The sequence below is a fragment of the Prionailurus bengalensis genome, chromosome B3 (genome assembly GCF_016509475.1).
Source record: "Prionailurus bengalensis isolate Pbe53 chromosome B3, Fcat_Pben_1.1_paternal_pri, whole genome shotgun sequence".
Classification (NCBI taxonomy): Eukaryota; Metazoa; Chordata; class Mammalia; order Carnivora; family Felidae; genus Prionailurus; species Prionailurus bengalensis.
This window is the reverse complement of record NC_057355.1, coordinates 71,339,853-71,364,088: the sequence shown is the minus strand read 5'-3', so window position 1 is coordinate 71,364,088 and position 24,236 is coordinate 71,339,853. Positions and strand designations below refer to the sequence as shown.

The window sequence follows — 24,236 nt, the reverse complement described above, 5'->3', positions numbered from 1 at the left end:
GGTTAAGCATCCGACTTCGGCTCAGGTCATGATCTCACAGTCTGTGAGTTCAAGCCCCGCGTCGGGCTCTGAGCTGAGCGCTCAGAGCCTGGAACCTGCTTCCAATTCTGTGTCTCCCTCTTTCTCTGTCCCTCCCCCACTCATGTTCTGTCTCTCTCCTTCTCTCATAAATAAATGTAAAAAAAATATGAAGAGACTCTCAAAATTTAGTTCAGGCAAGATATAAAGACAGTAGAGAAAGTTGAACTGGAGGATGAAGGAGAGGAAAAAGCACTAAAACAAAAAATGAAGTCTTGATAGTTTTGTGTTCAGAATATAGTGATGGAGGCAGGAAGTTCCATTGACCCTTACTGCTTTCTTATTCCTCTCCTAGGGTAAGGCCTCCAGTTCCCCATTATGAAGTGAGCAGTAACCATATGTCTCCCTTCTAGGTCTCAGAGAAGATAGAAAAAGGCAGGACACCAGTCGGGTGCTCTGGCAGAGAGAGATGTCAGCAAACCACAGTGAAGGGCCTGTGTGGACAACCACAGTGATTGTCCTCCTGACAGAGTCTGGCTTATTCAGTAACTCAGGCCTTTGGGCAAAGGAGGATTTGGTATTAAAAGATACTTTACCTTTTAAAAGCCCTTGAGGGCTTTTCTGTCTTCCACTTGAGTTTGCCCTGTGGATAACATGCCTGGGAGATCACATAAAGCTGGCTCTGGAAGCACTGAAGCTCCCTTTCCTTGAGCACCAGACTTGTGTATGCTTCAGAGTTCAGTGAAGGGTTCAGAAGAGGCTGGAGAAAGGCCAGGGGATTCGTTGTCAAGATGACTTGACCTTGCAGAACTGTCAACCTCATTGTGAATGTCACTCAGCATACTTGATGCTGAGTCCGTCTATTTCTATGGCTATTCCTTTGCATTTATTTATTTATTTATTTATTTATTTATTTATTTATTTATTTATTTATAAATGAAAGGTAGCTGTTTTATTGCTGAGAGAAAAATGTAAACAAGAAAGTCTACAATTCTTTTTACTCACGCACTGCTTTTGTAGTAAAGTTCCAGATATCAACTTTAAAGGTACTTACTTACAAGGGTAAATTCTTCTTAACATATGACCATTTACTGTGCGGTGGACACTTTTTCATAGAAATAATACACAGAAGTGGAATATATTCTTATAGAGTACAAGAAGCTTCAAACATGGTATTAACAGAAAATGATACTGTATTTTACTGTAAAATATTATAAAAGTGATACAATTTTTTGGCTCATAAATGTTTAACTACTTGATTTGGACAAGGGAATGAAAAAAGCAGCAAGACAGTCCTGGCCTTAAGATTTCTCTGTATTCTGGGCGCCTAGGTGGCTCATTGGTTAAGCGTCCAACTTCAGCTCAGGTCATGATCTCGTGGTTCATGTGGGGCTCTGTGCTGACAGCTCAAAGCCTGGAGCCTGCTTCAGATTCTGTGTCTCCCTCTCTCTCTCTCTGCTCCTCCCTTGCTTGCACTTTGTCTCTCTCAAAAATATAAAAAAAAGATTTCTGTCTATTCATTTTTCTTTCACATTACTTTAATTAGCTGATACACATAAGTGACAACTGTAGAAGCCTGGATATCCATCAACACAAATGAAGGAATAATGTTTGCTTCCAAGGCATTATATGCCCCAGTGGCAGAACCTGAGTTATTGTAAAATTTATTTTCATGCTCAAATGCTTCAAATTTGTGTGTGTGTCTCAAGATATGAATATTCACATCAAACTCCCTCTGCAACAGGGCTAATGTGGCCACATTCCCCATAGAGTAACATGATACCCATGGATCAAATTAATTTTGAACTGCCAACAGTCACAACTTTCTGTTCTGGATAATTCAGATTCTCATTGAAGTCTCCTCTCACAACATGAACCTCACTGACCAGAGTCTTGAGATAGTCTTAACTCTGTTTGGGGCAAAGGTTTCCAGTACAGAGAATGTGTTGACTCTTTCCTGGGACCTGCAGTTTTTTTAAATGTAGCCAGCAAACTTGTTGGACTGGTATGGAATGTGTAGCTCTCCTAATACCAACACCAAATGAAGAGAGAACAGTCTTCTTCTTTAGACAGGGATTCTTTCAGATATGGATTGGAGTACTTGGTTAATGTGGGAAGCATCCTGTCACTGGGCTCAGCTTAGTCACCACAACTGCTGCTGCCTTCTTTCTTGGGCTCCTCTGCAACCCTCTTGCATTTTAGAAAAGCCCTTCCTCCCTCCCTCCCTCCCTCCCTTTCTTTCTTTCTTTCTTTCTTTCTTTCTTTCTTTCTTTCTTTCTTTCTTTATTTCTTTCTGAAAAAGTTTTTTAGTGTTTATTCATTTTTGGGAGAGAGAGTGAGCATGAACAGGGGAGGGTCAGAGAGAGAGGGAGAGAGAATCCAAAACAGCTCTAGGCTGTGAGCTGTCAGCATGGAGCCTGATGTGGGGCTCAAACCCATGAACCCATGAGATGATGACCTGAGTCAAAGTTGGCCATTTAACCAACTGAGCCACCCAGGCACCCCAAGAAAAGCTGTTTCTTGAGCTCACACTGCATTCCGTCACTGTCAGTCCCTGACAGGATGACAGGATGTCCTGTTATTCTTGGTCTTCCCTCTCTATTCTAGTATCTAGGAGATTTCAAAGTCTGTAATAGATCTCAGACCAAAGAGACACAATGTCACTGGGCAGAGATCCTAGGAATATAGACTAATTTTAGACTGTGGAGTGAACATTCTTTGTCCTTAGGAAATTAATTTTGATGGCATTATCTGAGTCATCACTCAGATTTTCCACAAATGACAGTTCCTCATTTGGCCAGTTAAATTGTGGCAAGCTTTAACCCAGATGTTTCCCCTTAATCTCTGCCTAGCCCCTGTCTAGCTTGAGGCCTCTCTGGCTTCCCCTGGAGAAGGCCAGGATCTCTATGTAGGGAGAGTCTCCATTTTTTGCTTTCTTCCTTATCACTTTCTACTACTCATTCTTCTACTTTGTCCAGAAAACTTAAGTTGTAGTAGGGTAGCAGTTAATTGACCCTTAAGTAGAGGAAATGGAGCTCAGTGGAGACAGAGTTGAAATTTCTTAGGAAGGATTCTCATCTCCTGCAACAAAGATATAAAAGCCTTTCTTCTGTGATTCTTTCTTCCATATTGGCCTCTTCACTCTCCCACATAGGTGTGACACCTCTGTTAAGTTAAAGGTAGGAAGAGCCAGGGCAAAGGGAAGAGTGGTTTGTTAACTTCTTCTCCCAAATCTGCATTTTTTTTCTAATTTCCCTCTTACCATCTTTTTCTACTTCATGATTTCCTCTTTTCTAGTCTGATTTGGGGATTTCAGTTCTCACTGCATTTGCATTATATCCTTCTGACATTTGAAAGAAAAAGACCCTTCTTCATTTTCCAGGAGAATTTTCTTTCTTCCTTGCAATAAGAGCAACCCACTATGTCCATCATTTCTATCTCTTTCCTCTCCATCTTCCCAGTAGTCTTAACATTAAGCTCCTTTGTAACAGGAAGATTGAAGAAGACCCCATAATATTATAAGAGAGAATTTGACCTATACACTGAGGAAGTTCTGAAATCAGAGCCGGGACTGAGTTTGGGTCATTTAGTATCCCAAAGATAGAAAGGTTTCCCACACTCTGAGTCCTATCATGCTTACTTTGATTGAAACTCTCTTTAAATTTTTTGCCTGTTTTTGGAGTAACAATTATATAAATTTGATTATAGAGATATTAAAATATTTTTTCATCTGTCTTCCCAATAACTCATTTTTCTTAAGTACTACATGAGGTACTTTTGTTTGTTGAAGTTTGGGAAACAAATTTACATTTAATTTTTCCATACACATTCATGAGTTTTGATTAAATTCTTAGGCAGTGTGGTGCCTCATGTTTTTTGCTGTTGTTTCTGTTCTTATTAACATTTTTGTTTTTCAAGACTTTTCTCTTGAATCAGTTTCTCTTGCTGTTCATTTGGATATGAATATTTGCTTGAATATCAACCTCCTAAAGTGGCATAATTGAGAAAAGGGTATATTTCTAAATTTCCATCACTGTAGTCATTTTCTCCTTTTTTGCTCAATCCATGCATGGCAGAGGTACATTAGCTGCATACTTACTACTTACTATCCATTTTTCTTATCTTTCTGCCTAATACAGTCTTCTATTCTGGTGGCAATGTGCTCAGCTTGAGAAATCAAATGGTGTAGTCTCCTTTATATAGGGGTCATTGAGTGGCACACTTCTGTTCAAAATTATAAGTGGAGTAGAGATTGGCCTCCTTCGTGAAGTCTGCCACTTTAGCTCCTATCTTAAGACAATAAGGTGATTTTGGGGATGAAAATACTAAGAAGGATTTATCAAAAAGCCAGGAGAGGTTGAGTCCCTCAGGACATCTTGGAACTGCCTACCTCTGAACTGGCATAGACTATCTATCTCTAGAAGTATATATGTGAGGGAAAAAAACCCAAATATTTACCTTGTGTAAGTTGCTGTTACTTGGATTTCTGTTATACACAGCTGAATCTAAGGCTAATATATTCAACCATTCTGGGTTCCTGGGTAGATCTTGAGTTTCCTTTTTGTTTTCATCACTCAAGTGGGTAAAATCTGGAATGATTGAATTACTTAATAAAAAGTAATTATTGCTTCTAACTTTTAAAAATGGAAATATAGTTGACTTACAATATTGTATTAGTTTTAGGTATACAACATAGTGATTTAAAAATTATATACATTATGCAATGCTCCGCATAATAAGTATAGTTACCATATGTCATGATACAGGTTATTACAGTATTATTGACTATATTCCAATTCTTTCATTCTGGATTATCTGCTTCTTTTTGAGATAGTTGAATGATCATTTAAAAAAAGTCTCTATTTTTATTATGATGACTTAAAGTATATATTTTGACAGAGAAAGAAATGGCCTGTGTTCTTTAAAAGAGATGGACATTTGAAACAGGTTGTTTTAAAAAAACAGAAGTGCATAAAAGGCAAGTGTTGAAAGCATAATAATTCAAGCTCTCTTTTAATGAAAAGTTGTTCTTATACTAATAATAAGCAGGGTCTTATGTGAGAGATAGAAAAATGTAGAGGGGAAGTCCCCAGGGAAAATTTTCCTCTTTTTGAAGATTCACTTGATTGCATGGTATGTCTATTTCCTCCATTTTCTTTCTGTTCTGAGCATCTAGAAGAAAAACTGCAAAGCCAGAGTTTGCCGCCAAGAATCTCTTTATGATTTACAGAAAGAGCTGATATTGAGTGAAACAGAAGCATGAGGAAGCCAAATTTACTTCTCTCCACAATGTGACCCCACATGGAAGTCTTTGAGTAGCTCTGGAAAGGCACCTGTTATAAGGCTTACCAAAGACAGTAGCATTATCCTTTCTTAATGCATAAAATAGAAATCTTAGGTTAAAAATAACTAAAGGAGTTGCTCTAAGTTATCTATCCCTTTATAAACATTGATTTTTTAAACTGCACATCCTTTGTAAATTAGATGAAGTATACATGCCTCTCATGGAAAAATTAGGAAATAAACAGTAACATAAAAGAAAAAAAAAGAATCTAAACTACCCATAATACCATCACTCTATTTAAGTATGCTTATGTAATAATAGTGTTTCATGATCCACCTTTTCATTCAGTAACATAATATTTTACCTATTGAATATTTATTACATAAGTCTTCATGTAATGTGTGTAGTTATTGTCTTGAAACAATTGAGGAGAAATTCCTATAAGCATATCTCCTACATGCATATCTCTTCTACAGTATTCATTTCCTAGATAAATCCAGCTTTTTGACCTGCATTGCCATGCAGTTCTGAAGGTAACTACATAGGACACAGCCAGGGTTTCCAGGAGAGAAGGTACGGCACAGCAGAATTCTTACTGATCTGGAAGTCAGCACAACTGTTTCCTTCACTTCCTTGTGTGACCTTGGACAACATACTTGCTTTCACTGGGTCTCATCTATGGAATGACTATGAGAATGTCTACCCTAATTCTGTCACAGAGTGTGTGAGGTTGAATTGAGAGAGTATGTCAAAGTATTTTGTAAATGATAAAGAGCTTTCCAAGTGAAAAGTATTAATATTAGCTGAAATCAATCAATCATATATACTATGTATAAGATTCTATTCTAATTAATCTCCTTTATTCATGACAGCCTTTCTGTGAAGGAAGTATTATCATTAGCTCTAGTTTATAGATTTAAAAAATCAAGAAAGAAAGGATAACTTGGGTAAGCTCACACAGTTAGCGATAGTACTTAAATTTGTAACCAATTTATTTTTCAGAGTGTTGGCCCTTCTCCTTGATAGTAGCAGGAAAGTGTGGGCCTTGTAGTTAGCCCACCTGGGATCCAAATACTATCTCTGACTATGTAAGTTTCTCCTTGTGCCTGTTTCATTATTGGAAAATCAGAGATACTATAACACCGACCTGACCTCTTTGGGTTGTTATGTGTAGAAAATAAAGACTTATTTGTAAAGGACTTGGAACAGGTGCCAGGCCCCAAACAAGTGACTCAAAATGTTAATTATTATTCTTGTCAATAAGGATAACCCTTTCCATAAGAGCAAACCCTGTGGTGGTGAATTTGCGCATCTAAACTTGTTAAAGTAATAAATGCACTTTCTCTTTTCCTATGATATTGTTTCCCCACGTGTCCATGCTCTTACTTTTCCTAAAATCTTGAACATACATAATTTTTGGCTTTATGAGTAGCTTTTACTTTGTGAGGAAGTTAGTTACAGTTGAGGGATATTCAACATTTAGCTTACCAAAGGTTTAAAGGCAGTTAGTAAACATCACGACTACATTTGAAAGTAAAAACTAGACATGTTTTTTTTTCATTTTTCCCAAGAAAACTAACAATAGGTTTTTAACTATGATCTTGCTTTTTTTTTTTTTAAGTTTAAATGCTCAGAAAAGAAAGAACACTATCTTCTTACTGCTCTTCCTAAAACCGTTTCTCTCTCCCTCTCTTTTTGGGATGCAGTTTGGCTTTGAGAAAATATTGTATAAAATGGTAGTGGTATATCAAATAATTTAATACTATGGAAAGGATTGTGAACCAATCATAATATTTGGAATTGTAAGAAGGGATCATTGAAGAGTTAGTGGCTATGTAAATGTATTAACTGAATAAACCCAAAGTGGAGATTTTTAACATTTTGGTGGAAATATTTTCTGCCTTGACTACCTATTCTTCAGCTCTTTGATTTTCGGATCTCAGGAAACTTAAAAGTCACATACCCTGGGAAGGAGTATAGAATTAGAAAACATCCTCAAAGGACTGGTTAAGTGAGAGATACATGGCAGGGTTCTGGTAAGTAAAATTGACTAAGGAGCTCAACAATTTCTCATATCAAAGGGAAAAATAATTGTTCTATCTAGAAAGTCTGTTTCAAAAATCACAAATCCATAATGCACAAATCTTTCGAATTGAGTAATCCATTTCTTTACCAGGAAACTGTTCTAAGATAAAAACCCCAGAGGGAAAATTGATATATGCATATAGTAGTCTTACATCCTGGATTTTATGGGAGCAGTTTTTGGATTAGATGATGAGTCCCATCCAGTTTGAAAACATCATTATGGCAAATCTTTATGAAGATTTAATTGAGGTATTAATTTTTACACTAAAATAGTGGAAATAATGTAATGTATAATGAAAGGATTGGTGGTAGATGGAAGGAAGATCTGAATCCCTGGATAATAATGAAGTGGTCATTATTGCATAATGGTGGCATTCATTTTTCTCCTAATCCCCCTTCTGGAAATTCCCTTTCTTGCACAAGTCAGCTTCAAGCTACTTGGAAGGACAATCCTCCTTCTAGGAAAATATTCATCTCACCACATAAAAAATTACAATCCATACCATATTAGTATGAATGGAATGTTATAGTTCCTAAAAAAAGAATAATTATAAAAACTTGCTATAGTATAGGAACGAGTTTGATGTTATAGTAAGCAAAGCATATGTATAAATGAAAATACGTTACAGGGATTGAATTCTAGATGCTTTTCTTCTTTACTGATTTTCCTTAATGTTATTTTTACACTGTTTTAACAACAAATAACAATGCACTGTCACTTACTTTTTTAAACTTAGGTAATTTATTATAAAGTAGATCATTTCCCTCTCCAGTTTTAGTAGGAGATATCCTATCATCTAAAACCTAATCAATTGACCAATTAAGCTTTTGGTAGCACTTTGTCTAGGTAAAAGTATTGGCAATCAGAATACTGTATTTCAGAGTATTTTGATTGATGTTGTTAGAATTTGCTCCTTAAGGAGCTTAGAAAGAGGTAATGTGTAAGGAAAACAAATGACATATGTCTAAATGTCTTTAGGCTACCATAGCATTACTGTCCCATAGAAATTTTGGATAATTGCTTTTAACGGTTTATTTGCCAGGGGTGACCACATCACCAAAATAATACAGTCAAATATGAAAAGAATGACAAACAGAAAAAAATACATTTCCTTCTTTTATTTACAATCAGACAACCAAACAAAATGACGTAATTTTATTGATCCCAGAACTGTTAATCTAAATTATCAAATAGAACACAGATATTTTCATATGAACACTCCAGAAAATACCTAGATGTGTACATTCCTTAGGTCATATACACTCTAAATGGCAAAGTGGAACCCAGTACTTCCATGTATTTATATATAACCTGGCCACTTTATGATTATAAGTGGCCTCATAGATGCTTAATTTCATAAGCTGATATAGTTAATATCACTAGACTTATATTTGAAGATTTGAATAACTGTATAACCCTGACTGCTTTTTGTGAGACTATACTGACCTGATAATGGAGGGATCATCAAGTGTATCTTGGATTATGTTGAGATGCCCCAGAACTTTCCTCAGGGCTGCCTTTATCTCCTTATTCCGGAGGCTATAGATGAGGGGGTTGAAGAGTGGGGTTACCATAGCATAGAACAAAGTTGCGACTTTCTGTATACCAGCAGAATGTCTGAGTCTAGGGCTCACATACATGACCATCAAGGAGCCATAGAAGAGTGATACCACAGCCAAATGAGACCCACAGGTAGAGAAGGCCTTATGTCTCCCAGTGGCAGAAGGCATACGCAACACAGCTAATAAGACAAGCGTATAGGATCCAAGGATGAAGAGGAAGTTACCAAAGATAACTAACGAGCTTAGAGTGTAGCAAAGCTGTTGGGTTGTTGGGGCAGAGGCACATGCCAATGCAAACAGTGGCCCTGGGTCACACACAACATGGTCAATAATGTTCGGACCACAGAAGGGCATCTGAGAGATGAATACAATGGGGATCACGAACCACAGAAATCCACAAACCCAGCAGATAATGACCAGTTTGGTACAGAAATGCCCAGTCATGATATTAGGGTAGTGCAAGGGACGGCAGATAGCAAGGTACCGATCAAAGGCCATGACGGCCAAGAGGAAACATTCAGATGTTCCCAAAGAGAAAAAGAAATAAAATTGGAGGAAACATCCAGCAAATGAGATGGCCTTTTTATCTGAGAGGAAGTTGACCAACATCTTGGGGACTGTAGAAGAGACATACCAGATCTCTAGAAAGGAGAAATTCCCCAGGAATCTGTACATGGGGATGTGGAGTCTCCATTCACACCACAGAGCACAGACAATGGCCCCGTTCCCTGTTACAGTCAAAGCATACATTGTAGTAAAGAGTGAAAATAGGAGGATCTGAATTTTCCACTCACAGGAAAAACCTAAGAGTATAAATTCTCTTACAGAAGCAAAGCTGGAATATGGCTCAGAGACATTCATTGAGTCACTAACCTGCAAGATCAAGAGACATATTGTTATCAGTTAGGACTGGTTTCAAATGTGCTCCTTTTTCAAGGTAAAGAGAAGACAATGAACATGGGGTCATCAGGAAGAGAATGTAGTCTACTTGTTCTTGGCTATATACTCTGAGTTTTGGGCATAGTAGGTAGCTGGCTGCACAGAAACAAACTTTTGCCTGCTTCTGAATCTCTCCCTCATTATGCCACCATGATAGAACTAGGCAAAATTAAACTCACTTTGTAAAGCTTGTTATTTTTGGGTGGGGAATGATCTATGATAGTTTCTGAGTAGCATATAACACAGAGTTAACACTTAGTTTCTTATCCTAAACCCATTTTATAGTGCAAGAGACTCAGTAAAGAAGGTTTTAATTTTACCATTAACATCTCAATTAAATATGTTACTTAACATATCATTTAAATATGAAAAGAAATGGACATATTGTATAGCAATTTGGCAGTAAGTTTAAAGCCAATATCCCTGTATTTTGGTTGTTACTGCTGTTAACTTAAGCATTGTAAAAATGTAATTCTATAATTTTACTTACCAACACTGACTTTTAATATTGCAGTTCTTCAGTGTCTTCTGTAGGAAGCAGTGGCTTTAAGTTTTCACTTAATCTTTCACCTGTAAAAGTTTGCAAAATAACAGCTAGGTATGGGACTTTTTTTGAAGTCTTTTTCTTTCCATAAAATTTGGGATTGATTTTTCTTATATGCTTGTTTAAATTAAAAATTTGTACCAGATGGGGTGCCTGGGTGGCTCAGTTGGTTAAGCGACTGACTGTGGCTCAGGTCATGATCTCACAGTTTGTGAGTTCGAGCCCCGCGTCAGGCTCTGTGCTGACAGCTCGGAGCCTGGAGCCTGCTTTGGATTCTGTGTCTCCCTCTCTCTCTACCCCTCCCCTGCTCACACTCTGTGTCTCTCCATCTCTCAATAATAAATAAATATTAAGAAAACTTAAAAAAATTGCACTAGAAAAGAGAAGTCAAATACTTTAAGTACACTTACTTTATCCTACATTCTCATGGAAAAGGTGTCAGGGATCTGAGTTTCCTGAGCATGTGTGCGTGTGTGTGTGTGTGTGTGTGTGTGTGTGTGTGTGTGTGTTGTGGCAATATGCAGGGATGTGAGTTCTGAAAGTTATAAAGGCTTACATTTGGGTCACAAACACAAAATTTTCAAAAACAAATTTGCTTCTAAACTATTGCCCATACCAGTGCTCTGAGAAGTCTTTTATAATGATTTGGTGGAAGCTGTCTTTGTGCTTTTAGTAGCATGTATCTATTTTTTAAACGTTCCCCAAAAGGAATATTAATATTAAAATTAAGAAATTCTGGAATGAAAGAGAATTGACACGGAGGTGTCATGACTTTCTGCAGTGCTCAAAAGGTAAAAATACCACAGTTTTGACATCTACCAAATCTCTAGGGGACCTGGGTGATGAACCATATACTTCTTTGTCCAGCTGGATAAAGAGTTTTATTGCTTCACAAAAATTAAGAATGTACTTTCTTTATCACACGTTCTCCTGGGACTTGGCCTCTATGGCATTAGGAAAGTTCTTCTCTAAGCTGATGGATACTTAAAAAGTTAATGATTGCATGTTCTCTGAGGAGTCAGTAAAGAGTGACAACTTCTCTGAGGCACTATTATTTACAAATAGTTTGCCTACCTGGAATATGGATTCTAAAAAGTTTTTAGAAGACAAAATTTGAGGAAAAATAAAGCAAAATGTGTCATCAGAAGTTTTTTTTATTTTTTTAATGTTTATTATGAGAGAGAGAGGGAAACAGAGCATGAGTGGGGGAGGGACAGAGAGAGATGGAGACACAGAATCCAAAGTACGCTTCAGGCTCTGAGCTGTCAGTACAGAGCCCGATGCGGGGCTCGAACTCACAAACTGCGAAGTCATGACCTGACCTGAAGTTGTACACTTAACCGACTGAGTCACCCAGGTGCCCTTACCAAAAGTTTTGATATGAGTTTCAGGAACACTTCTAATGTCTGTGCACATGTTGGAAGATACAGAAATGAAGTACAGTGAGCTTGATGAGGAAAATGTCGAGGTATAGAACACTGTAGGACATTGACAATAAAATTTGTAGAAGTTAGAAGTAGGTTTTAAAAGGACAGCTTGTCAGAATTCTTTAGGTAGGAGAGAAAAGAACAAGAAGTGTCAGTTTTTTAAGTTAACTGACTGCAATACTACAGAGGAACATGTGACTTCCCAATTAATATGAGAGGAGTATTTGATGTCATTGATTGGTGTCCCCTTTTTACCTTATGGCATATGAAATTTATGTAGTATGACTAAAACCCCGAGGTGGGAATGGTGCTCATACCACATAGTGTAAACTGATAGAGAACATCATGATTGTATTCCATAGGAACGCGGGTCTGTGGACCACAGAATGAGGAATATCTAAAAACAAATTCCTCACATGGAAAGACTAAGGAGGAAAAATGGTATTTAGACCTTTATTACCTCTTAGTTATACTACTTCAGGACTTAGAAACTCCTAAAACATAGCCTTGATCTTATTACTTGCCTGATAAAAAACATCAATGGTTTTATTCAGAAATTCTCAAGTTATCCATTAATTGGTATCAATTTTCTTATCTTTCCTTACTCCCTTTTATACATAGATTGGACAGCATTTTATTCTCTAGATAGCTTTGAATTTCCCATATTCATTTCTTTGTGGTCTCTCTGTTTAGAATCTTCATTACTTCCATATACAACTGCAAAACCCCCATCTATCCTTCAAGGTCTATTTCAAATGACATTTTTCCGTAATGCTTTTCCTTATTCCCCTAACCAAAGCAGCTTTTACATCTCTGAATTTTTATTTAACCATCTTTGTATCTTTCCTAAAACATTTTTCACAAGCTGCTGTATGTTATCGTTATTTGTGTACTTATCTTTTCTCTCCTCCCACATTGTTAAGTCTTTTAAAGTTGAGAACAAACATCAATCAACTTAGAATTAATCAAGGTGAAAAAATATATGCATCTACTGGTCCTCATTAAATATTTGTCATATAAATGACATTTTAAAAATTATATGAGTTTTATTATTTGTAAAAACAACACCTGGCATACCAAAGTTAATAAAGACAACTCCAAGGTGCATGACTGCATTATCCTGTATTTACAGATGTGAAAGAAATTTGGAGGAAGGGAGAAATCTATATAGGTTAAAATTCCCTATGACAGACATCTTAGCTCATTGAAGAGGGCTTGAGGTATGACGTAGAATAATGCTACTCAAAGTATGGTCAGTGCACCAATGCAGTCCTCAAATTGTTACCAGTCCATGGCAAATACAGAAATCAAGAGTAAGCATTTAAACACACACACACACACACACACACACACACACACACACATATTATTAACAATAGACTAATTATGGAAAGAACCCAAATGTCCTTTACTGATGAATGGATAAAGAAGATGTGATATACATACACAAGAACTATTACTCAACCATAAACAAGAATGAAATCTTGCCATTTTCAATAACATGGATGGAGCTAGAGAGTATTATGGAAGGGAAATATGTCAGTCAGAGAAAGACAAATAGCATATGATTTCACTCATATGTGGAATTTAAGAAACAAATCAAACTAACATGGGGAGAAAAAAGAGAGGCAAACCAAGAAACAGACTCTTAACTATAGAGAATAAACGTATGGTTACCAGAGGGGAGGTGGGTGGGGAATGGGCTACATAGATGATGGGGATTAAGGAGGTCACTGGTGATGAGCACTGGGTATTGGATGGAAGTGTTGAATCACCATATGGTACACCTGAAACTAATATCACACTGTATGTTAACTAACTGTAATGTCAATAAAATGCTGAGAAAGAAAACACTATGAAATAAAAACATTTATGGGAAACAAGTTTTATGTGTGTTTAATAATACAGAATGGGCTATATATATGTTTTTATATTTCAGTTTCTACTTATTTTTACTTTACAAAATTGTCAACTAATGAATTGGAAAAAAAAAGCTAGGCTTCACTTAAGGTAGTTTCACAAGCATTGAATTAGAGGACAAATGAATTTACTTTTATTTTTTATTTTTTAATACTTTTTTCAAAATTTTTAATTATTTTCATTTTGAGTATAGTTGACATAATGTTACATTAATTTCAGGTGTGCAAATTAGTGATTGGACAAGTTTACACATTATACTGTGTTCTGCACACTTATAGCTATAATCTGTCCTGTTACATTGCTACTACAGTATCACTGAATGTATTCCTTATGCTCTGCTTTTTATTCCTGAGTTGTTAAATCCGTAGGTGGAGACCTGTATCTCCCCCTCCCCTTGATCAATTTTGCCCAGCTCCCCACCCCCCTTCCTTTCTGGCAACCACTAGTTCTCTGTATTTATAGGTCTGATTCTGCTTTTTCTTTGTTTTTTTTTTTTTGTTTGTTTTTTAAGATTCTGTTTATGAGTAGAATCATATGATATTTGTCTTTCCTGGTCTGACTTATTTCACTCAGCATTATACTCTCTCGGTCCACCAATGTTGTCTCAAATGGCATAATCTATTGCATCCTTTTTTATGGCTATATAATATTCCTGTGTGTGTGTGTGTGTGTGTGTGTGTGTGTGTGTGTGTACGCACCACATTTTCCTTATCCATCCATCTATTGATGAACACTTAGGTTGCTTTCTTAGGTTGTCTTGACTATTGTAAATAATGGTGCAATAAGCATAGGAGGCACATATATCTTTCTGACTTAGTGTTTTTGTTTTCCCTGGGTAAATACCCAATAGTGGAATTATTAGATCATATGGTATTTCTACTTTTAACTTTTTGAGGAAACTCCATACTGTTTTCCACAGTGGCTATACCAATTTACATTAATAACCAATGGTGCATGAGGGTTCCTTTTCTCCTCATCCTTGCCACCACTTACTATTTCTTGTCCTTTTTATTTTAGTCATCCTAACAGATGTGAAGTGACATCTCATGATGGTTTTGATTTGCATTTTTCTGATGATTAGTGATGTTTAGCATCTCTTCATGTGTCTGCTGGCCAACTGTCTTCTTTGGAAAAATGTCTGTTCAGATCCTTTGCCCACTTTTAAATTTGATTATTTAATTTATTTATTTATTAATTTAATTTAATTTAATTAATTAATTTATTTGATGTTGAGTTGTGTAAGTTCTTTATAGATGTTGGATATTACCCCCTTATTGGATATATCATTTACAAATATCTTCTTCCATTTAGAAAGCTGTCTTTTTATTTTGTTGATGGTTTCCTTCTCTGTACAAAAGGTTTTTATTTTGACATTGTTCCAGTAATTTATTTTTGCTGTTGTTTCTCTTGCCTCAGGAAAACTATCTAGGAAAATGTTGCTATGGCCAATGTCAGAGAAATTACTGCCTATAATACCTTCTAGGAGTTTTATGGTTTCAGGTCTCATGTTTAACTCTTTAGTTCATTTTGAGTTTACTTTTGTATATGGTGTAAGAAAGTGTTCCAGTGTCATTCTTTTGCATGTAGCTGTCCAGTTTTCCCAGAACCATTTATTGAAAAGACTGTCTTTTCCCCATGGTGCATTCTTACCTTCTTTGTCATGGATTAATTGGCCATATAAGTATGAGCTTATATCTGGGTTCTATCATGTTCTATTTTTTTTTTACTTTTCTATTTTATTTATTTTTTAAAGTTTTTTTTTATTTTTGAGAGAGAGAGGGAGGGAGAGAGCAAGCGAGTGAGAGAGAGAGATGAGTTAGTGCATGTGGGAGAGGCAGAAAGAGAGGAAAAGAGAGAGAATCCCAAGCAGGTTCCATACTGTCAGCACGGAGCCAATTTCGGGGCTCAGACTCACAAATTGTGAGATCATGACCTGAGCTGAGATCAAGAGTTGGGTGCTAACCTGACTGAACTGCCCAGGTGCCCCTCTATCCTATTCTATAGATCTATGTGTGTATTTTGTGCCAGTACCATATTGTTGATAACTAGTATATCTTGAAATCTGGATTTGTGACACCTCCAGCTTCATTCTTTCTCAAGATTGCTTTGGTTATTTAGGGTCTTCTGTGTTTGCATATGAATTTTAGTGTTCTAGTTTGGTGAAATATACTGTTGGTGTCTTAATAGGTATTGCTTTGATTTTGTAGATTATTTTGGGTAGTATGGCCATTTTGATAATGTTAATTCTTTCAATCCTGAAGCTTGGGATATTTTTCCATTTGTTTGTGTCATATTGAATTCCTTCATCAGTGTTTTATAGTTTTCAGAGTACAGGTTAAGTATTCACCTCTTGGTTAAGTTTATTCTTAGGTATTTTATTCTTTTGTTTTTAATTTCTTTTCTTTTTCTTTCAAGTTTTTATTTAAATTCTATATTTCAGGTGTAGAATTTAGTGATTCATGAGTTACACAAAACATCCAGTGCTCATCACAACAAGTGCCCTCACCTTTAGTAGCCCTCAGTTTTTTCTCTAGACTTAAGGTTTCCTTCCTCATCTGTTTTTTGGAATAGTTTGAGGAGAATAGGTATTAGTTCTTCTTTAAAGTCTGGTAGAATTCACTTGTGAATGCATCTGGTCCTAGACTTTTATGTTTTGTTTGTTTTTTTGATTACCAATTCAATTTTGTTACTTATAATTGATCTGTTTAGATTTTCTATTTTTTCCTGGGTCAGTTTTGGGAGGTTATACATTTCTAGAAATTTATCCATTTCTTCTAGATTGACCAGTTTGTTGGCATATAATTTTTCATAGTATTCTCACAATCCTCTGTATTTCTGAGGTGTCAGTTGTCATTTATCTCTTAATACTGATTTTATTTATTTAGGTCTTTGCTCTTTCTTTTCTTGATGAGCCTGGCTAAGGGTTTTTAGTTTAGTTTAGTTTTTTTTTTTTTCCAGAAAACCAGCTATTGGTTTTGTTGATTTTTTTCTGTTGTTTTTTTAAGTCTTTACATCATTAATTTCTGCTCTGATCTTTAGTATTTCCTTTCTTCTATTCATGTTTGAATTTGTTTTTTCTTTTTTTTTCTAGTTCCTTTAGGTGTAAGGTTAAACTGTTTAAATTTTTTCTTGTTTCTTGAGGTAAGCCTGTTTGCTTTATATTTCCCTCGCAGAACCTCTTTTTGCTGTGTCTCAATGATTATTTGGACTGTTGTATTTTCATTTTCATTTGTCTCCATGTATTTTTCGATTTCTTCTTTGCTTCATTGATCCATTGGTTGTTTAGTATCATTTAGTCTCCATGTGTTCGTGTTTTTCTTAGTTTTTTTTTTCTTTTGTGATTTATTTCTAGTTTCATAGCATTTTGCTCAGAAATCATGCATGGTATGATCTCAATCTTCTTAAATTTATTGAGGCTTATTTTATGACCTAATATGTGATCTAATCTGGAGGATTTTCCATGTGCACTTGAAAAGAACATATATTCTGTTCTTTTGGGATCGAATATTTTACATGTATATGTTCTGTTCATCTGGTGCATGTGTTATTCAAAGACATTATTTCCTTATTAATTTTGTGTCTGAATGATCTATTCATTGATGTAAATGGAATGTTAAAGTCTCTTACTTTTATTTTATAACCATCAATTTCTCTCTTTATGTCTCTTAATATCTGCTTTACTTTTATTTTATAACCATCAATTTCTCTCTTTATGTCTCTTAATATCTGCTTTATGCATTTAGATATTACAGTGTTGGGTGCACAGATATTTAAAATTGTTATCCTCTTGCTAGGTTGATCCCTTTATCATTTAATGCCCTTCTTTGTCTCTTGTTACACTCTTTGTTTTAAAGTCTATTTTGTCTGGTCTAAGTATTACTACCCCAGCTTTTGTTTCCACTTCTATTTGCATGGTGAATGTCTTATCATCACTTCACTTTCAGTCTGTTTGCATCCCTAGGGCTGAGATGAATCTTTTGTAGGCAGTATATGGATGGGTCTTATTTTTTTTTTTTATCAATATCACGACTCTATGTCTTTTGATTGGAGAATTTAAGATTCTCCATTTAGATTTAAAGTCTTTATTGATGGGCATGTACTTATTATCATTTAATCTAAAATTTGTTTCCTAATTGTTTTTGTAGTTATTTTTTGTTCTTTTCTTCTTCTTCTCTTGCCCTCTTTCTTTGTAATGGATGAGTATCATAGTGTTTCGTTTGGCTTTCTTTCTCTTTATTTTTGTGTGTCTGTCATAGGTTTTGGGTTTGTAGTTATCATGAGGTTCAAAGAGAACAGTAGAACTCACCTGAATGAGGAGGGCATTCTAGGTAGGAGAAACTGTGTATAGAGAACCTTGATGGAAAGGGTGGTTTAGCTGTGATGTGAATTTTTGGGATACTAGGAGGGGGAAGGGAGAGGATGGGAGTGGGTAAGGAAGAAAGCCTTACAGTAAGGAAGCTACTTTGGATGAACCAGAGAATGAAAAAGAAATAGGCAGATTAGAGACCCATCAAGTCAACAAATTGCTTCTCTCAAGTAATGTCAATCTAAAAATTTTTTGTTTTCATGATCCATCCCCTCAGACCTTGTGTCCTCCATCTATTACAAGTTCCTAAAACAACAAATAGCTAGAGGACTAGTTTAAATATTAATAATGTCACTACCCACATCTACTGCAATTAGTTTCTTTTCTTCATTCTCTAATATGCTTTGCCTTAAGTCTGCCCAAACTCATAGGATCTCTTTCCCTTATTGTTGTCTCAGTATTTGTTTTACAGTATTATCAGTGAGAAGACTTATGCTCAAAGCAGGAAAAACAAATAATGGTGATTTAGATTAATTTGATGTTAATTGTCCATTTTAGTAAATGAAGTGATTGTGTTGAGATGAGTTTATTTTCATTTATTTTTAAAAGTTTTTAACTTTTTTTATTTAAGAGAGAGAGAGAGTACATGAGCATGGGAGAGAGGCAGAGGGAGAGAGAGAATCTTAAACAGGCTCCATGCACAGCACAGGGCCTGACATGGGCCTTTATGCCATAACCCTGGGATCATGACCTAAGCCGAAAGCAAGAGTCTGATGCTCAAATGACTGAACCACCCAGGTACCCCTCAGATGAGTTTATTTTTAGCCTTGACCTGTTAATATATTTTATAAGCATATATATTGTATTGTCCCCCCAGGTCCCCCAAAATTTTTAAAGACCTCTTAAATATTTTTATTGAGACATAAGTAACATATAACATGTTAGTTTCACATGTAGAAAATAGTGATTCAATATTTGTATATATCACAACATGATTTCCACAATAAGTCTAGTTAACACCCATAACCATCACCACACAAAATTACAAGGATTTTTTTTTCTTGGGCAGAAATCAAATAACTTTCTCATCACTGGATGGGAATTCAATACGTTAGAGAACCAGTTGTTGGGGTGGAGCATTAGATGTATAGCTGAATGGGCTTATATAGAAGTTTCTTTCCAACCTTAAGAATCTGTGACTGAATGATATGTAAACCTCATTATTTGGTAAAGATAGTTCAACAATGATAATGCATCATTTGACAAATGCTATCCTGAGTGTGGCCATAATACCTACAAGGAAGAGAATTAAAAACTGTAGAGAGTTTTGCAATTCTCAACATATTTTATGATAGCACAAAGTTGCCAATGTGGGGTGGTTTTGTCATTGTATGACACCAGAAAAACCAGGCTGTATGTGAGGGGTTTATGCTTGGAAAGGTCATGCTACTAAAAAGCTATCTACTTCCTGAAGTGTCTTAGTCTGTTTCCTGCTGTAACAAAATTACTATAGACTGGCTGGCATATCAATAACAGAAATCTATTTCTCACAAATCCAGAAACTGGAAAGTCCAAGGTGCCAGCAAATTCAGAGTCTGGTGAGGACATTCTTCTTATTCACAGATGGTTGTCACTGTGAATACTCACACAGTGGAAGAGCCAAGGATCTCTCGGGGGTCATTTTTATAAGAACACTAATCCCATTCATGATGGCTCCACTCTTGTGACCTCCCAATACTGTACCATCACACTGAGGATTAGCATTTCAATGTATTATTTTGGGGCAACACAAATATTCAGTCCATAGCATGAAGGTTGTAAGGCTTTCAGGGCAAAGGAATACACATATCCCCTGCACAAAAATGATCTTTTCCAGATTTAGCAGTGGAAACAACTCTGATTCACAAATAATAGATATTGAGTTTTTGTTTTGGTATGTAAGAGCATTTATACAGGTCATGATATGGTTAGATAGAACTCTGGCTTGAGAGTCAGGAAAAAGTTTAGTTATGTAGCAACAAAATTATCATAGAGTAAATGGTATCTGTATAGTGGAGAAGACTATTTTTAGAAACTGCCTAACTTGAAGGCAAATTCTTTTTCTGCTAAAAGCCAGAGAGATCCCTGAGAATATGTGGAGAGAGAGTGAGAGAGAGGAAACGGAAGAGAGGAAAGGGAAGAGAGATTGAGACCACTCTCATAGGTAACTGCAGTCTAAAATTTTTCTAAAACTTTATGGAGAACACATTCTTTGAGTCCTGTCTTTTGCATGGATTTTAGCAGTAATTTAACAACAGCAAATAGAGTGGTAGAACTGTAGTTGCTTAGGATTCTGTAGAAAGAATTTAAAATTGGAGTATTGTAAATAGAATGATTAGGTTTTCTCTTCAATTAGTGCATTGACTTTGTATTAAAGAAGAGCCACAGGGATTTTAGCTGATTTGGAATGTGGACAGTGTGGGCTACAGCAGAGGGTCATTATTCTCTGATGAGAATAATGGAAGAAGAGGATTTGAATAGGAGCAGGAAACAGTTTTTTTCTTATTAATGTAATTTATTGTCAAATTGGCTTACATACAACACCCAGTACTCATCCCAACAAGTGCCATCCTCAATGCCCATCACCCATTTTCCTTGCCCCCCCCAAACCTTCCACCCCCCTAAATGATCAGATTGTTCTCTGTATTTAAGTCTCTTATCGTTTGTATCCCTTTCTGTTTGTAACTTTTTTTTCCCTTCCCTTTCCTTGTGGTCCTCTGTTAAGTTTCTCAAATTCCACATATGAGTGAAAATGTATGATATCTGTCTTTTTCTAACTTATTTCTCTTAGCATAATACACTCCATTTCCATCCACATTGTTGCAAATGGCAAGATTTCATTCCTTTTCATTGCCAAGAAATATTCCATTGTATATGTATACCACATCTTCTTTATCCATTCATCAGTTGATGGACATTTAGGCTCTTTCCATAATTTGGCTATTGTTGAAAGTGCTGCTATAAACATTGGGGTACATGTGCCCCTATGAATAAGTACTCCTTTATCCTTTAGATAAATTCCTAGTGGTGCTATTGCTGGGTTGTAGGGTAATTGTATTTTTAACTTTTTGAGGAACCTCCACACTGTTTTTCCGAGTGGCTGCACTAGTTTGCATTCCCAGTAGTGCAAGAGGGTTCCCCCTTTTCCACATCCTTGCCAACATCTATGGTTTCCTGAGTTGTTAATTTTAGCCACTCTGACCAGTGTGAGGTGTTATCTCAATGTGGTTTTGATTTGTAAAATTGCTTTTCTTAACTGGGTTGTGTGAACATGACTCATCTATAGAGATTTTGTTACAAAATTGACATGTTAAGACACATCATTCGTCTTCTGAATTAGAATCTCCAGGGACAGGGTTCAGGCAAATATAATTTGTAGAAAGGTCCTATTGATTTTGATAGATACTCCTAGTTGAGAAAGAATGATATATAGCAATATTTGAAGTAAAGAGGTTAACTAGGAATTTGAAGAAGACAGAGAGCATATTATCTATGAAAGTCCAACCTATAAAAATAAGAAATGTATATGATCTTCAATATAATGTATTCATTAAACTATAAGTATTACACAATAAACTATTGAAAGTAGAAATCTGATATCAAGTTCTAGTTCCTTCTCATGAAATAAGTGCCTATGATAATAACATAATAATCTGTTTCATTCTGGGGTACATTTGTTTATAAGTGTTTTTACAATGTGTTGACTATACTGGTAATTTTCTGCATGTCTTATGTTCTTTTACATGAGGGCTTTTTTTTTAATATGGGTGATTCAGCATTTGCATGTGCATTTGCTCATAACCTATGTTAAGATAGTCTTTGTCAGTTGTATTGCTGAGAAAGTCTGCTTTTCCTTTAAGACACTAATATTTCTGCTTTGTGACTCAGGAATGCCTATATTATTGGTATATTCTATACTCTATCACACTCTGATCTGAGTATGCATTGTTTTGACTAGTTAACTCTGTTCTAATGCCTATGTTTTCAGCTACATTCTAGTAATTGGGAATTTTCTTTTGGATGGAAAATTAACTTCCAAATGAGAGCCTGTACTGAGAATAAATTATCTGCAGACAGAAGAACAAAATATCATAATGATGGAGGTAGTTTAGTATTCACTTTTGCTAGGTTCTCTGACAAGTACATGAATTCACTTTATCCTTACCACAGCACTATAAAGAAAGTTCTCTTATTGTTACCTCTTTAAATATGAAATAATGGAGTCATGCAGATGGGAGGGGCCAGGATTTGAATTCAAACAGCCTGGTTCTTAGCAGTACCACATTTTGCCTGTTAACTACAAAATTATTTGTAATTGTCTGTTGAGCAAATCAATTAAGTAGCCTCTGTACTGAATGTTTTTGAGCTTCCTGACCCACCTCTGATTTTGGCTGCATAGAGTCCCTTGGGAGCTCAGAATCAGCCTGATGGCATCCCTTCCCCCTCAGTCCACACCCATGTGTTGTTCTGCTTTTTTCCCAGGGCATTTTCTGAAGTCACAGCCGCTGGCTTAGCATACCAGCCAATACATTTTGGAAACATAAGGAGTAAAGGTGCAACCATAGTTATTTGATAAACGTTTTAGCCTCATGCCATTCAGATAGACAATTCTCAGAGGTGCTAGGGGAATCAATCCCTCAGTGATTACTGTAGCTTCTTCTTAGTCCTCATTCCTGTTTCCTGAATCTACTTCCCAATAAACTACCTGCACCCAAGGCCTTGCCTCAGTTTTTCTTTTGGGCCAACCCCAAAAAGCCATTCTACTTTAATTGTGTTGGAAACAAATAATTGGTAAACTACCTGTTAACAAAAGGGTTTATTATCTGACAGTTAAGTTCACTCACTCTCACAGTAGAGAGATCAGTATTTCAAATGACTCATTTAATGCCCTAACTAGAAGTATATATACTTAAGCAATGTTAATATTAAGATCAGAATAGGTGAAAGGCAAGCTTTATATTTGAAGTGGGAGAAGAGTGATTGTGTGAAATGAGGCCGTATGAAGCTCCAGCAACCTGTGTGTTCTCAGGCACAGCAAATTTAGGAAAATGTACATATGTAAGTGGACGATCCATAAATTGACCTATCTATGCTTATGTACCTCTTGGAAAGTCTTCATGTATTCCCATGGGTATACAAAAGCCAGTTTGAGGATTAATTCTTTAGAATACTGTGTGTGCATGTACACCAAAACTAAACCAAACCAAAGAAAAACTTAATCACAGGGTATTTTGGATGTAAATGAAAGAAATCTACTCTATGTCCCAAGAAAAGTCGAGGAGATCTGTTGTAAAAGGGCTTTGCCGATAGTAATGGGAGGTGACTTACATGCGGAGTCTGTGATTTCTTTTGATTTTGTTAAAGAACATGAAAACACAGAATTCGTAAATATTCATATTCATTTAACATTTATTGCATGCTTTCTATGTGCAAGAGATGTCTCATTATCTCATTAGAACCACACACTAATTGTTCTCTTGTGTAGAAATTACCATTCCAATTTTAGTTGAAATTAAGTGACTTGCCAAATTCACATAGTTGACTGATGGAAGAATGAGTTCCTATCCAGACCTTCTGATTTAAAGTCCCATATCCTTTCAAAGACATCACAATGTAATTGATGTTGATCATCTGCTAGATGGCTAGAAGTTGAACAGAAACATAAGGCTTTCCCTATTCCCACCACAGACACAAATGTCTCGTATTGCTTTGACTGAAGTTTTCCTTAACACTAATTTCTACCACCACAAAACCCAGGCAAAATTAAATGTTTCTTTCTTTGTGTTTCTGGGACAAATCGTATGTATATTGATAAGAACATTTATTGCATTTTATGGCGATTATCTTCTTACTTGTCTGTCTCCCCTACCAGATGGTTATTTGATGGAAGAGACTCGGTCTGAATTATCTTCCTAATTATCTTTATAATCCAGTGCCAAGCAAAGTGTCTAATATGGAGGAGGCTTTCAGTGACTATATGTCCAATGAATGACTGCTCAAGTGAATGAAAGTAAAAGGGTGGCCATTTCACCCATATCATACTAAACTAGATTATTTCACACTTCTGCTGGGTCTGCTGTCAAAGACTTTTAAAGACATTTTAAACTTTTC

General features: G+C 36.0%; 1 protein-coding gene and 1 pseudogene across 1 annotated transcript; both read right to left on the bottom strand.

Moving 5' to 3' along the window:
- Nucleotides 1–1,546: 1,546 nt before the first annotated feature.
- LOC122468057 lies at nt 1,547–2,555 on the bottom strand (annotated as a pseudogene).
- Nucleotides 2,556–8,824: 6,269 nt separating this feature from the next.
- On the bottom strand, nt 8,825–9,838 carry LOC122468056 (olfactory receptor 11H12-like). The gene has a single exon (XM_043554537.1). It carries the CDS (start codon nt 9,809–9,811, stop codon nt 8,825–8,827), a length of 987 nt encoding a protein of 328 aa, XP_043410472.1. The 5' UTR covers nt 9,812–9,838.
- Between the last annotated feature and the right edge of the window lie 14,398 nt (nt 9,839–24,236).